General features: G+C 54.3%; 1 protein-coding gene across 1 annotated transcript in view; it reads left to right on the top strand.

The window, feature by feature from the left end:
* CLCN2 (chloride voltage-gated channel 2) overlaps positions 1 to 12,399 on the top strand; it is a 14,920-nt gene extending 2,521 nt beyond the window's left edge. Inside the window, exons 2-24 of the mRNA XM_019668892.1 lie at positions 719 to 875; positions 1,022 to 1,153; positions 1,500 to 1,628; positions 1,715 to 1,848; positions 1,955 to 2,032; positions 2,116 to 2,194; positions 2,313 to 2,438; positions 2,536 to 2,620; positions 2,711 to 2,812; positions 3,747 to 3,831; positions 3,968 to 4,123; positions 4,518 to 4,587; positions 4,817 to 4,927; positions 5,153 to 5,366; positions 5,671 to 5,804; positions 6,040 to 6,212; positions 6,333 to 6,447; positions 6,678 to 6,751; positions 6,981 to 7,040; positions 7,181 to 7,219; positions 7,394 to 7,498; positions 11,746 to 11,832; positions 11,975 to 12,399. Coding sequence (XP_019524437.1) covers positions 719 to 875; positions 1,022 to 1,153; positions 1,500 to 1,628; positions 1,715 to 1,848; positions 1,955 to 2,032; positions 2,116 to 2,194; positions 2,313 to 2,438; positions 2,536 to 2,620; positions 2,711 to 2,812; positions 3,747 to 3,831; positions 3,968 to 4,123; positions 4,518 to 4,587; positions 4,817 to 4,927; positions 5,153 to 5,366; positions 5,671 to 5,804; positions 6,040 to 6,212; positions 6,333 to 6,447; positions 6,678 to 6,751; positions 6,981 to 7,040; positions 7,181 to 7,219; positions 7,394 to 7,498; positions 11,746 to 11,832; positions 11,975 to 12,169 — 2,640 coding nt within the window. The 3' untranslated portion in view covers positions 12,170 to 12,399. The remainder of the gene's footprint in view (positions 1 to 718; positions 876 to 1,021; positions 1,154 to 1,499; positions 1,629 to 1,714; positions 1,849 to 1,954; positions 2,033 to 2,115; positions 2,195 to 2,312; positions 2,439 to 2,535; positions 2,621 to 2,710; positions 2,813 to 3,746; positions 3,832 to 3,967; positions 4,124 to 4,517; positions 4,588 to 4,816; positions 4,928 to 5,152; positions 5,367 to 5,670; positions 5,805 to 6,039; positions 6,213 to 6,332; positions 6,448 to 6,677; positions 6,752 to 6,980; positions 7,041 to 7,180; positions 7,220 to 7,393; positions 7,499 to 11,745; positions 11,833 to 11,974) is intronic.
* The last annotated feature ends 71 nt before the right edge of the window (positions 12,400 to 12,470 follow it).

The raw sequence follows: 12,470 nt of genomic DNA, 5'->3' as shown, positions 1-12,470 counted from the left end.
CAGAGACTCTCCCACCCCATCACCCCAGCATCCACAGTGACAGCCCAGCCACAGCTTCTGCTGTCCCCCAACCCACCACTGGACTCAGGGCAGCTCCAGAATGGACTGAGGCCACCAAGTTCTCTCCACCCACCCAGAGAGACTTTCTACTCCCAGCGGGGCTGGCAAACTGGTGGGGGGTGGGAGTGGAGAAGGGGAACAAGGGGATTAGGGTGGGTGGGAGTGGTGCAGCGGAGTGGGTCACTGGCCTGAGGCCTAGCAGGAACGTGATAAGGATTGGGGCCCCCCACCTGCTCCTAGGCCCAACTCAGCTGCCCCCAGCTCCTTGAGGCCGTTATTGTTACCCATATGCCCTTGACCATCCCTTATTCTCTGACCTTCCCTCCTCCCACTTTCCGGCTGTGTTAGGTTTTTACATCTTTCCTCCTCTGGGCCTTCCCTCCCACTCCTCCTCAGTGAGAAGGGAACTGATTATTTTGCCACCCCCCCAGAGCTGTGTTCCTGTACCTTGGCTGTCCCCATTGCCCAGGCCAGGACAGCCCCCACAGTCTGCAATGTGCATTGTTCCCACACCCTAAGCCAAAGTGGGAACTGTGGGTTCAAGAGGTGGTATATAATGTGGGGGCTGGGAGAAGGGGAGCTGAGGCCCCAGGAGCCCTCCCTGCATCCCTACTGAGCCCACACATGTCTGCTAACCCTCATCTTTCCCATTGCTCAGATGTATGGCCGGTATACCCAGGACCTTGGGGCCTTTGCCAAAGAGGAAGCTGCTCGGATCCGCCTGGGAGGGCCTGAGCCCTGGAGGGGTCCGCTTTCCCCTCGGGTTCCCCCAGAGCTCCTGGAATATGGACAGAGCCGTTGTGCCCGGTGCCGCAGTGAGACCTGGGTTGGGGCAGGGGATCTGGCTGTACTGTGCTGAGAGGGACAGAGGCCATTACAGCTGCCCATTGGGGGCTGGGGGGGGGCAGGGGTAAGAGCACTTTGGTGCCAGCCCCTCCATTCTTCCCTTCCCTGCTCCCAGTCTGTTCCGTACGCTGTCATAAGTTCCTAGTGTCCAGGGTTGGTGAAGACTGGATCTTCCTGGTCCTGCTGGGGCTCCTCATGGCGCTGGTCAGCTGGGCCATGGATTATGCCATCGCTGCCTGTCTGCAGGGTGAGGACAAGGGCTGGCAGCGGGAGGGCTGGGAAGCACCATTCTGCTTCCTCCATGCCACACTTGTCCAAGTATCTTGGCTGCTTGGCCAGCCTGAGTGTCCATCTTCAGACATAATCACTGCCACTCTCATAAGCCACAACTTTTTGCCTCCCCTCTCCACCTGACCCTCTTACCTACAATGATTTCTGTCCCAGTGAAAGCCCTCTAGGGCCGCCTCCCTGCCCCTTGTACCCAGGTTCTGTGTGATATTCCCTGGACAGTCCATCATATCAGTATGTCCCAGTGGCCAGGTGGGGACTGGGTGTGCACATCAGGGGTCCGGCAACACGGCCTCTCCCCACAGCTCAGCAGTGGATGTCCCGGGGCTTGAACACCAGCCTCTTTCTCCAGTACCTGGCCTGGGTCACCTATCCTGTCGTCCTCATCACTTTCTCAGCTGGATTCACACAGATCCTGGCTCCTCAGGCTGTTGGTACAGTAGGAGAGGAGGGGAGGGCAGAGGTGGAACTCCTGAAATGGGCACATCAAATAACAGTCCTGGGACTGTACCCACTCCAGGGTCCGGCATCCCTGAGATGAAGACCATCTTGCGGGGCGTGGTGCTAAAGGAATACCTCACCCTCAAGACCTTTGTAGCGAAGGTCATTGGGCTGACCTGTGCCCTGGGCAGTGGGATGCCCCTTGGCAAAGAGGTAACTGCAGGTTGGGGAATAAAAGAGTCCCTCCCACTGGAGGAAGAAGCCAGGTCGGGGTGGGGGTGTGCCCCTTCCCCACTCACTGTCTGCCCCCACCTCCCAGGGCCCGTTTGTGCATATAGCAAGCATGTGTGCCGCCCTGCTCAGCAAGTTCCTCTCCCTCTTCGGGGGCATCTACGAGGTAAGGGAGACCCTGGGGAAAGGCAGAGGAGAGGGGTGGGCTGCTGAGCCTGTGCTGACTCCCCTTTCCACCACTCTCGCCAGAACGAATCCCGGAACACCGAGATGCTGGCCGCTGCCTGTGCTGTGGGAGTGGGCTGCTGTTTTGCAGCACCTATCGGAGGTAGTCAGTCCGGGCCTCCAGCCCTGCCTTTGGCCTCACCTCCTTTGCCCTCTCATCTCGGTCTGAGTCCTGAGACCAGGCCCAGGCCCCAAATGATCTTCCGCTTGCCCCCTGACAGGTGTCTTGTTCAGTATTGAGGTCACCTCCACCTTCTTCGCTGTGCGCAACTACTGGCGGGGCTTCTTTGCTGCCACCTTCAGTGCCTTCATCTTCCGGGTCTTGGCGGTTTGGAACCGTGATGAAGGTGGGGGGACATGGGAGATGAGGGGAGCCCTGAGATGGCTCGGGTGGGGCCCTCGACATTATACCTGCCTCCCTCTGCTATTCTGCCTTCCCTTCAGAGACCATCACTGCTCTCTTCAAAACCCGGTTTCGGCTTGACTTTCCCTTTGACCTCCAGGAGCTGCCAGCCTTTGCTGTCATAGGGTGAGGAGCTGAGGGAGCGGGGGCGTGTTGGAGAGGAGGAGAGAAAAGAGGGAAGACCCCCACTTACCCCGATGCTTCTTCCCTCTCCAGTATTGCCAGTGGCTTCGGGGGAGCACTCTTTGTCTACCTGAACCGGAAGATTGTCCAAGTGATGCGGAAGCAGAAAACCATCAACCGCTTCCTCATGAAGAAGTGAGTTGGCTCTGGGCTCCTCTTTAGGCCACTTTGGGCTGTTGTGAGGGTCACAGTGGTGGTGGTGGTGGGGGGGGGAGTTCCGTGACAGTGAGATGGCATATAGTGGCCCAGCCAAAATCCTGCACTACGTTGAGAAAATCAGCCAATGGTGTTTTCCAGGCAGATTGAACATTTTGGCTCTTATATGAATTACCTGAACACTGGCACTTTTGAATTTTTAGTCAGTAGCAGAGGGCATTTTGGATCAAAGAGTAAGGTTTCCATAGGCCCTTGGCCTGGCACAGATGGCAGTGCTCCCTGGACAGTATGTGAGCCTTAGTTTCCTCCAGTGAAACATGGAGATGGGTGAGATTTTTTTTTTTTTTAACCTCTGGAGTACAGCTCTCTCAGTTGTGACCCTGAGGATTGGAAGGGGGAGCCTGAGACGTGACTTCTGTTGGAACTAACGTCCTTTAGGGAAAGGGCAGCCAACTGAACCTGCTCCCTATGGCACCTTCGGTCAACTTCATAAATGACCCCGGCTTCCCCTAACACTGACCTTCACTCTAAGTCACCACAGAGAAACAGACAGAGGCAGAAACTTGTCCACACTTTCACATAATGCGCCCTTCAGCCAGGGCTTCTGAGGGCAGGGGGAGGGGACACAGATCAGAGGTGTCCAGGAGAGAACTGGGGGGATGGTTTTTCTGCCACTGCTACCCACTGAGAGTCAGGAGCCAACAGAAAGTTGGTTGGGCTCATAATAACCCCGGAGGGCCGTCACCCTCGGGGCCATCCTATCATGCACAGCAAAGGGGACCTTGGCTCTTTTACGTAAGAGCCAAGGTTCTGCTGTGACCTCAGCCTTGAGGTGTGTGAGGGCACCCAGTCTCTCACCAGTCTGTCGTTGGTGCATCACCCATGTTTGATGCTGTGAAACCTATATCTCTAGACGCCTGCTCTTCCCGGCTCTGGTGACCCTGCTCATCTCCACTTTGACATTCCCCCCTGGCTTGGGACAGTTCATGGCTGGACAGGTAACCCCAGGCAGAACAGGAACTTGTGCTTTCCGTTCGGATGCATCCCTTCTAAAACCAACAGCCCCTGCCCTCTTAGGGACCCCTCTCCTTCATCTGTCTGTTCCCCAGCCTGAGGCACCCTGTTCACCTATAGCTCTCACAGAAAGAGACGCTGGTCACCCTGTTTGACAACCGGACGTGGGTTCGCCAGGGCCTGGTGGAGGAGCTAGAACCACCTGGAACCTCACAGGCCTGGAGCCCACCACGTGCCAACGTCTTCCTCACCCTGGTCATCTTCATTCTCATGAAGGTGGGGCTCCTTACAGATGTATATCTAACACTTACCTAGGCTTCCTAGATGCAAGGCACCTAGTAAGTGTTAGCGCACTTTCCGTATATTAGCTCCTTTCAGCCTTATAACAGTGCTATGGGAAAGTACTGTTAGTACCTCTGTTTTAAAGATTGGAAGTCAAGACACAAAGAGGTTAAAGAACTGGCTCAAAGTCACACAGCTAGTGGTGCAGTTATGATTCGAGCCCAAGCCATCTGGTTCCCAAGTCCTCCCCTATCCCTTCACCTCTGGGGGACTCTGATAGCTGGGACATGTATCACCTGATAAGCAAGGTAGGCTGCTCAGGTGGAGCTGGGGGCCTCCTGGAGCCAGGAGGCACCTTCAACCTGTTTGAACCACCTCCTGCCTGCAGTTCTGGATGTCTGCACTGGCCACCACCATCCCAGTGCCCTGCGGGGCCTTCATGCCTGTCTTTGTCATTGGTGAGTCCTCAGCTGCCTGTTCTCCCAGCCTGCACCCTTCCCACCCTCTGGCCACCCCTTGCCCGGGAGTGGGTTTTGGTACAGCCCCAGCCCCACCCCCACCCCCACACAGCTGTCCCCTGCACTGAATGACCCACTGGCCCCTCCCCACCCTCTGACCCTCTCTCTTCCTAGCGCCCCCACCCTCCCCCTCCACTACCTGTTTCTCTTCCCAACTCCCTCCCTGAAGGAGCAGCATTTGGGCGTCTGGTGGGCGAAAGCATGGCTGCCTGGTTCCCAGATGGGATTCACACGGACAGCAGCACCTACCGGATTGTGCCTGGAGGCTACGCAGTGGTGGGTGAGTACTCCAGGTCCCCATGTGTCCTGAAAACCCCTGATGAGGCCACAGGGTCTGAGGCTCTGGTGCCCCCTGCTGGCAGAAACCAGGTTTTCCCTCGCTGCAGAAGCCCAATCCCCAGGACTGTACTGGACGGCCCTGAGGGTCCCCACAGGACTGTCCCTGGGTGGGGAGGGTTGTCTGGGTCCTGGGCACCATGAGGAGACTAAAGGTGGCTGTCCCCAGGGGCGGCTGCACTGGCAGGAGCGGTGACACATACCGTGTCCACGGCTGTGATCGTGTTTGAGCTCACAGGACAGATTGCCCACATCCTGCCCGTCATGATTGCCGTCATCCTGGCCAATGCCGTTGCCCAGAGCCTACAGCCCTCCCTCTATGACAGCATCATCCGAATCAAGAAACTGCCTTATCTGCCTGAGCTGGGCTGGGGCCGCCACCAGTACGGAGGGCCGGGCAACAAAGGGAATGTGGGTGAGGGGCAGGTGTCCTGGGACCCCCTCACACCCTCCTCCAGCAAAGTCCTAAGCCAGTGAAGGTGGGAGACCAGCCACCTTGCTCCCTCCTGGCCAGAGCTGCCTTTATCCACAGCCTGGGGGAGCGGTGGCTGGCCCCTCCTGATCTGAACAAAGGCAGGGAATACCCTTTGGCCCTTCGCCCTTGTCCCCATGGACCCTGGGGTGGTAATGCTCCAAGCTACTCTCCCCATGCTGACCACAAACCAAGTGCCTTTCTCTGCCCCCCAGGCAGTACCGGGTGCGAGTGGAGGACATCATGGTTCGAGATGTTCCCCACGTGGCCCTCAGCTGCACCTTCCGGGACCTGCGGTTGGCACTACACAGGACCAAGGGCCGCATGTTGGCCTTAGTAGAGTCCCCTGGTGAGACCAGGAGGGGACCCAGATGCTATGGACATTTCCCAGCGTCCATGGTCAGGAACGGGAGGGAACAGGACCAGTCTCCTTGGTCCCAAAGGGAATGGCCAGCATTTGCCAACCAGGGCTTTCCATCTGGCATGTGGCCTGTGTCCAAGGCCCCACTGAGAGTGTGAGAGGCGGCCAGGGGAGAGAAGGGCCTCACGCCTGGGTCCTGAGCCCTCCCACCTATTCTATCCAGAGTCCATGATCCTCCTGGGCTCCATCGAGCGCTCACAGGTGGTGGCATTGCTGGGGGCCCAGCTGAGCCCGGCCCGCCGGCGGCAGCACATGCAGGCGCGTCGAGCTGCCCAGGCCTCTCCACCGCCTGATCAGGAGAGTCCCCCCAGTCCTGAGACCTCTGTCCGCTTCCAGGTGAGGCGAAAGCCCCACAGCCGTACAAATTTCCTCCTCGACGTGGTGTAGACTAATCGGGAGGACAACCTACAGGTAGCCTGGGGCCACAGCCTCACCAGCCCCTTCCTGCCTGTGCAGGTGAACACAGAGGACTCGGGCTTCCCTGCAGTCCGGGGGGAGACCAACAAGCCCCTGAAGCCTGCTCTCAAGAGGGGACCCAGCAACTCCATGAGCCTCGGGGAGAGTCCCCCAGGTGAGCCTAGCTCCCTCTAGCATCTCCCTCCATCCTCCAAGAGAGCTAGAGCCCAGCCCCTGAAACCACACAAGGGTCTCTACGCAGACCTGTCCTAGGCTGGGGCCTGTCCTAGCTAAGAGGTTGCCTGTATGGGCCAAGGGTATACAAGCAGGACACCTCTCCCCTGGCCCTCCTCACCTCTTCCCCAAAGATGACGTTGCCCCGGGGCCTTGTATTTGGGAACACAGGGAATGTGGAGCAGGCTGGCATGGCCCTCAGGAGCCTCTTCTGTGGCAGTCCACCCCCCGAGGCTGCTTCAGAGGTGAGTGGCTGAAACCTCTCTGTCTAGCTCTTTCTTTCCAGCCCTCTGACACTGAGATCACCTCTCAATAGCTCTGCAGTGCCTGCCTCCATTCTCCCTGCCCTTCTGCCCCGCTAGATGCCAGCTCTGTCCCTGAAATGTGCCCTTCCTCCCGGGCTTCACCACTCCTCTCACCTCCCTCCTCCCTGTAACATCAATTCCTCTTCTCTCCTGTTCGACTGGAACAAAGTTGGAGAAGTCAGAACCGTGTGACAAGCGCAAGCTGAAGCGGGTCCGAATCTCCCTGGCGGTAAGCGCCACTTTCTTCTGCAGCTCAGCAGCACTAGACAGGGCAGGCCAGGGTCTAGGCAGGAAACCTCCCCCATTGGGGGGGACACACCCCCTTTCCCCGGCCCCAGCTTCCAGCCTCCCTCCCTTCCTCTCTTCTAGAGTGACTCGGACCTGGAAAGGGAGATGACCCCCGAGGAGGTAAGGTGTGACTGGACTCTGGACCCTGTTTTTTCTGGGGTGTGTTCAGTCATCATCTTGGCTGCTGTCCCCATGGGAGGGACCGTGAGGTAGGGAAAAGGGCAGGCCAGCTTTCAGGGAGGTGAGAGCCATATCGGCACCTTCTCCCTAAACCTCCTAGTCTCATACCCTCAGATCCTGGAGTGGGAGGAGGAGCAACTAGATGAACCTGTCAACTTCAGTGACTGCAAAATTGACCCTGCCCCCTTCCAGCTGGTGGAGCGGACCTCTTTGCACAAGGTAGGGTCGGCAACCCAGGGCTGGCCCGGGCTCTCGGGAGCACAGGGTGGGGATCTAGGTCCTTCCCCGAGTTTGGACTCAAGCCAGTGGGGAAAAAAGGGACAGCAGAGAGCGAGAGCTCTGTGCTGAGATGTTTTTCAAACATATTGCTTCAAACGATAGGAGGCCAGCAGCCAGGTCCCCTTAGCCTCTTCCAGCCTGTGGTGGAGTCAGGCATCGGTTTTCCTCTTCTCAGCCTGCCCCCCAGGGAACTCTGAACCAAAGCAGCAATAGAGACAGGGCTCGAGCTGGGTAGAAGCCAGAAGGCCAGGCTAGGGTCAGAGCTAGGCAGAAGGCTGCCAGCACCCAACAAGGCTGATACACCCACGCTGAAAAAAATGGGTGAGAAACAGGCAGGATAAGAAAATCTAATAAACAGTCTAACAAACATCCAAGTAGGGGTGGGGACACTGCAGAGAAGAGATAAACAAAGATGAGAAACGCCCAGTGGGGGGCTTGGAATGTCAGACCCCAGAAAGTCTGACTTAATGTAGGCCAAAAGAAAACTGGTAGAGACATAGGAAGACAGCTCAGCAGAAGAACAAAATGACCTGCAGAAATGGAAAGAAAACTTGAGTGCAGAGATTGCTGGTGGGTCAGCCTGACGCTTGAGGAGCGCAGGGGCTCTATGTGGAAGTCTGCCTCAGGGGATCCCCATGATGGGACGGTGGCATCACTGGGCACCTTCAGGCTTCTAAGTGAAAGCAGGGAGTGCAGGCACAGCCAGCAGCAGGCTGCACGGGCAGAAACCAAGGGGTGTTTTAGCTAAAGTATTAGATTTAATGTGCGCATGGGGGCGGGGGGCAGTGGGGGAGGACTCCCAAGGTCTGTAGCTTGGGCTGCTAGCTTAAGTGCCAGCTGTGCCTAAGAGCCAGCCTAGTGAAGACAAGTAGGCGCCCAGGCGGGAAGGACAGGGGACAAAAGAGAAACAAAAAAAGGCAAAAAGTTAATAAAAGAACTTACAAGCCTTTGGGTAAAGACCTCGGATCAAAGTGAGTGGCAAGAAAAAAAGGAGCTAGACCTGAGGATAATACACCTGGCTTTTATTTAACGCCTTTGTTCCTAAAACCTCTAAAGTTTTTCCACCATCTTACCTAGTCCTCAAACATCACATAAAGATGATGATGATAATAATACTGACATTTTTTTAGTTCCTGCTATGTGCCAGGCACCGGGCTCAGCACTTCACATGTTTAATTTAATCCTCACTGTAAGATAGATATTGTGATATTCCAGTTTTTATAAATGAGGACATAGAGATTCAGATAGGTTAAGCAAGGTGACCAAGGTCACATAGCTAGTAGATAGCAGAGCCAGGCCTGGAATCCAAAATGGCCTGACCCAAAAGCCTGTGGATTTAACCATCTTAATACACAGGGAAACTGAGGCAGTGAAGAGTTCAGTTGCCTTAGTACAGCAGAGTCAGGCCCAGAGGCCAGATTTCCTGGCCTCAGTCCCAGGATTCTTTCCCAGGGCCATGTCCTCCCTCTCCCTGTCAATTCACTGTTCCCAAGCCCAAGAAATGCAGGCCCTCCAATGCGCTCCCTGGTGTCTAAGTAAATTAAAATAAAAAAGAACAAAGTAGGTGTTTGTCACAAACTTAAAAATCAGAGGAAGAGAAGAAGCCTTTGAGGAACCGACTAACAAAAGTACAAAGAACTGGAAGCGATAAGAACATAAAAGATTAGAATTCAAAACGTCCTTGTAGGCCTGAGGAGTCAGTAAGTAGTAGCCCAATTAAGTTCAGGAGAGGAACATTCAGAGGGGAGAGAGAATACACTGGAGACCATTTAGGAACCTGTGCAACTGGCGATCACCGTACCAGCTAAGTACCACATTCATTCAGAGGCCACCCACAGAGAAGCAGTGGGTGGAGGTGGGGCAAGCTCAAATACCAGCACTGGGACAGACTGGCTGAACCCAGATCCTCACTATGCCACTTGCTAGCTAGCTGTGTAACCTTGTTAAATTTCTTAGCCTCTCTGTGCTTCACTTCCCTTATCTGTAAAATGGGGATCATAGTACCTACACCATAGGGTTTTCTGAGGATTAAAGGAGTTGCTACACGTGAAGCACTTAGGGTACCTGAAACATAGTAAGTATTCAATATATATTCAGAACTACTATTACTACTAATACTACTAGTAACTTATACAGAGAGAACAATGGGAGACTTTAAAAGGTGGTGTAATGAAGAAAGGGCTGAAGTGTGGAAGAAATCGATGTTTTCATAAAAGGATGAGTGATTATGTGAGGCTGGAAGCAGGGGTGCCTGGCTTGTAAAAGATCTTATGGGTCATTCTGGGGAGTCCAGGCTCTAACTCAAGTCTGAGAAAGCTGATAGGATGGCAGAGCGAAGTTGGAGGGAAGGAAGGCAGAAAGCAGAACCCCTGAGGATGTTACAGTCCTGTCCTGGTGAGGATGGTGAGGGAGTCGAGGAGAATGGCCAGGATGTTCAGGAAGTAGATCGGTGAGGACTGGTGACTGCCCAGGACAAGTGGTTTGCAAACCTAAAAGGGATATAGCCTGCCAGCTCACTCTAATTAGGATTACAGAGAATAGAAACGCTAGGGAAATGGTTTATTAGGATCCTTAGGAAAAGATGAGAGGGATTATTAAACCATAAGAAGACAAAGCCAAGGGATTATTAAAGCAGGAAATCTTATAATAAAGATAAGTTTCTGGGGGTGGCCGGTTAGCTCAGTTAGTTAAGAGCGTGGTGCTGATAACACCAAGGTTGCTGGTTCGATCCCCGCATGTGAGCTGCACCCTCCTTAAAAGAGTTAACTATGCCATTGTAGCGTGAAAGCAATGTGTAACCAATGACCATGGCTGTTCCCCAGTACAAAAAAAAAAAAAGTTTAAGAAACAAAGAAACTTAAAAAAAAAAAGGATAAGTTTCCCTCTGAAGTCAGAGGAGGAAAATAAAGATAACTTGTGGCATGTAGGATTCAAGTTAGATATGAGGACACATGACAGTTATGACATAGGTATTGAAGGAGCACAGAAAAGCTTATGCTAAAACCAAACTTCTAGTTCCTTTTATAAGTACTGTCATGCCTTAGAAGGTGAAAGGAAAGTTCTGGAAGTTCTGTCCTAAAGAATTCAGCAACTGTGTAAGAAAAAAATTTTAAACGGTAAGACAATGACTTCTAAGTAACTGGTATTCAAGAAGCTGGGATATTAATGCCCATTTTGATTCAAACATTAAGCCAAGAGGCTTACAAGTAAACTCAAAACAGTGCGATAGATGATAAGCCAAAAATTCCAGGAACTGCTGAGTCAGTAGTGTTTTTCAAGACATCTGGCTCAAGAAAATCCACTTAGAGAGCACAAGGGGAACTGGCTGACAATTTCTGAACCCTTGGTGATTACATTTGAAAGCTTGGGTGGGGGAGGGCGGGGGACAGAGCAAGAAAAACAGGGGAGGATCGGGGAGATTGTTGTCCCCTGGACTGCAAGTTACTTCTCAACAGGACCTGGGGTGCTTTGGGACCCAGAAAAGGCAAACTATGAGAGATTATAATATAGAGTACGACAGGCCAAGATTGGGAGGGCCAGAGCCAGGGTGAAGGGATACCTTAACTGGCCAACCAGCAGAGGGCAAAGGGGAAGCAAGTGTCAGGCACTAACGCGGGTGAGAGGCAGGATTCAGGGCCAGCACCCCTAAGGGGGGTGTAACCTCCCTCCCTCCTGGATTTATCCATGACAAATCGGACATCTGCATGGGACCACTAGGGCTGTGCTTCCTCCTTCTAGAGTGATGAAAAGTGGCCTGGGGCTACAAGGCCACTTCTTACTGATGACCAAGTCACTTCACCACTGAGCCTCATGCTGCCTGTCCTGTAGAATGGGTATCATACTTCTCAGGACAGTGCTGGAATTAAACGCTAATGTAAGAAAGACCTAGCCGGTGCCTAGCCCATTAGATGTCCTATTTGAACAGGTCTCTCTTCCACCATCCTCCTAACATGGGATGAAGAATCCTTCCTCTGTCCACTTCTTCAACATAAGCAACATAAAGTGTCCCATGATCAAGTTTCTGAGGATTGGTTGTGCATTGTCGCTATTCTTTCTCTCCGATGGTCCTGCCCGCTCCTCCCCACCGTCTCTGACACCCCTTCTATTTCCCCCCAGCCCCGCAACACCTTGTCCTGGGCCCCTCCCCTCGTGAATAAAGTCCCATGTATTTTCGTCCCACCCTTCAGACTCACACCATCTTCTCACTGCTGGGAGTGGACCATGCTTATGTCACCAGTATTGGCAGACTCATTGGAATCGTCACCCTAAAGGAGGTGAGATGCGAGTGGCTGTCTAAGCGACTTCCACTTCCAAAACGGCATGGAGGCTTATGACCAGCTTATCTGGGGGAAGTGCTGGGGAGGAGTCTGAGCAGGAAGCTCCGAGTCCACACATCTGACCCTCTCACCTTTGCAGCTCCGGAAGGCTATTGAGGGCTCTGTCACAGCACAAGGCGTGAAAGTCCGGCCACCCCTCGCCAGCTTCCGCGACAGTGCCACCAGCAGCAGTGACACAGAGACCACTGAGGTGCATGCACTCTGGGGGCCCCGCTCCCGCCACGGCCTTCCCCGGGAAGGCAGCCCTTCTGACAGCGACGACAAGTGCCAGTGAGCCCCATCAATGGGCGGCCTGGGATGGTGATGGCTGTGTCTGTTGGCCCAGATCCTGCAGCTCTCCTGTGCTTTTGCCTTGGGAAAGGAGGCAGGTGCAGCCGAAGACTAGAGCCCCAGCCCCCCTTCCAGATGGGGCACCAGCTTCTTCCTCCCCCTGCCTGGAATCTGACCCAGCGCCCACCTGCAGCAAAAGCAGGGAGATCAGCGCTGCCCTGGCAGGATGGAGTTGGGGCCGCTTGACCCCTGCTGCCCCTTTGAAGGTGAAAAGGAGTCGAACTAAGATGGGTTTATACTGGAAC

Source organism: Hipposideros armiger, unplaced genomic scaffold (assembly GCF_001890085.2).
Source record: "Hipposideros armiger isolate ML-2016 unplaced genomic scaffold, ASM189008v1 scaffold_14, whole genome shotgun sequence".
Taxonomy (NCBI): Eukaryota; Metazoa; Chordata; class Mammalia; order Chiroptera; family Hipposideridae; genus Hipposideros; species Hipposideros armiger.
The sequence above is the reverse complement of the archived record's forward strand: the minus strand, read 5'-3'. Positions and strand labels throughout refer to the sequence as shown.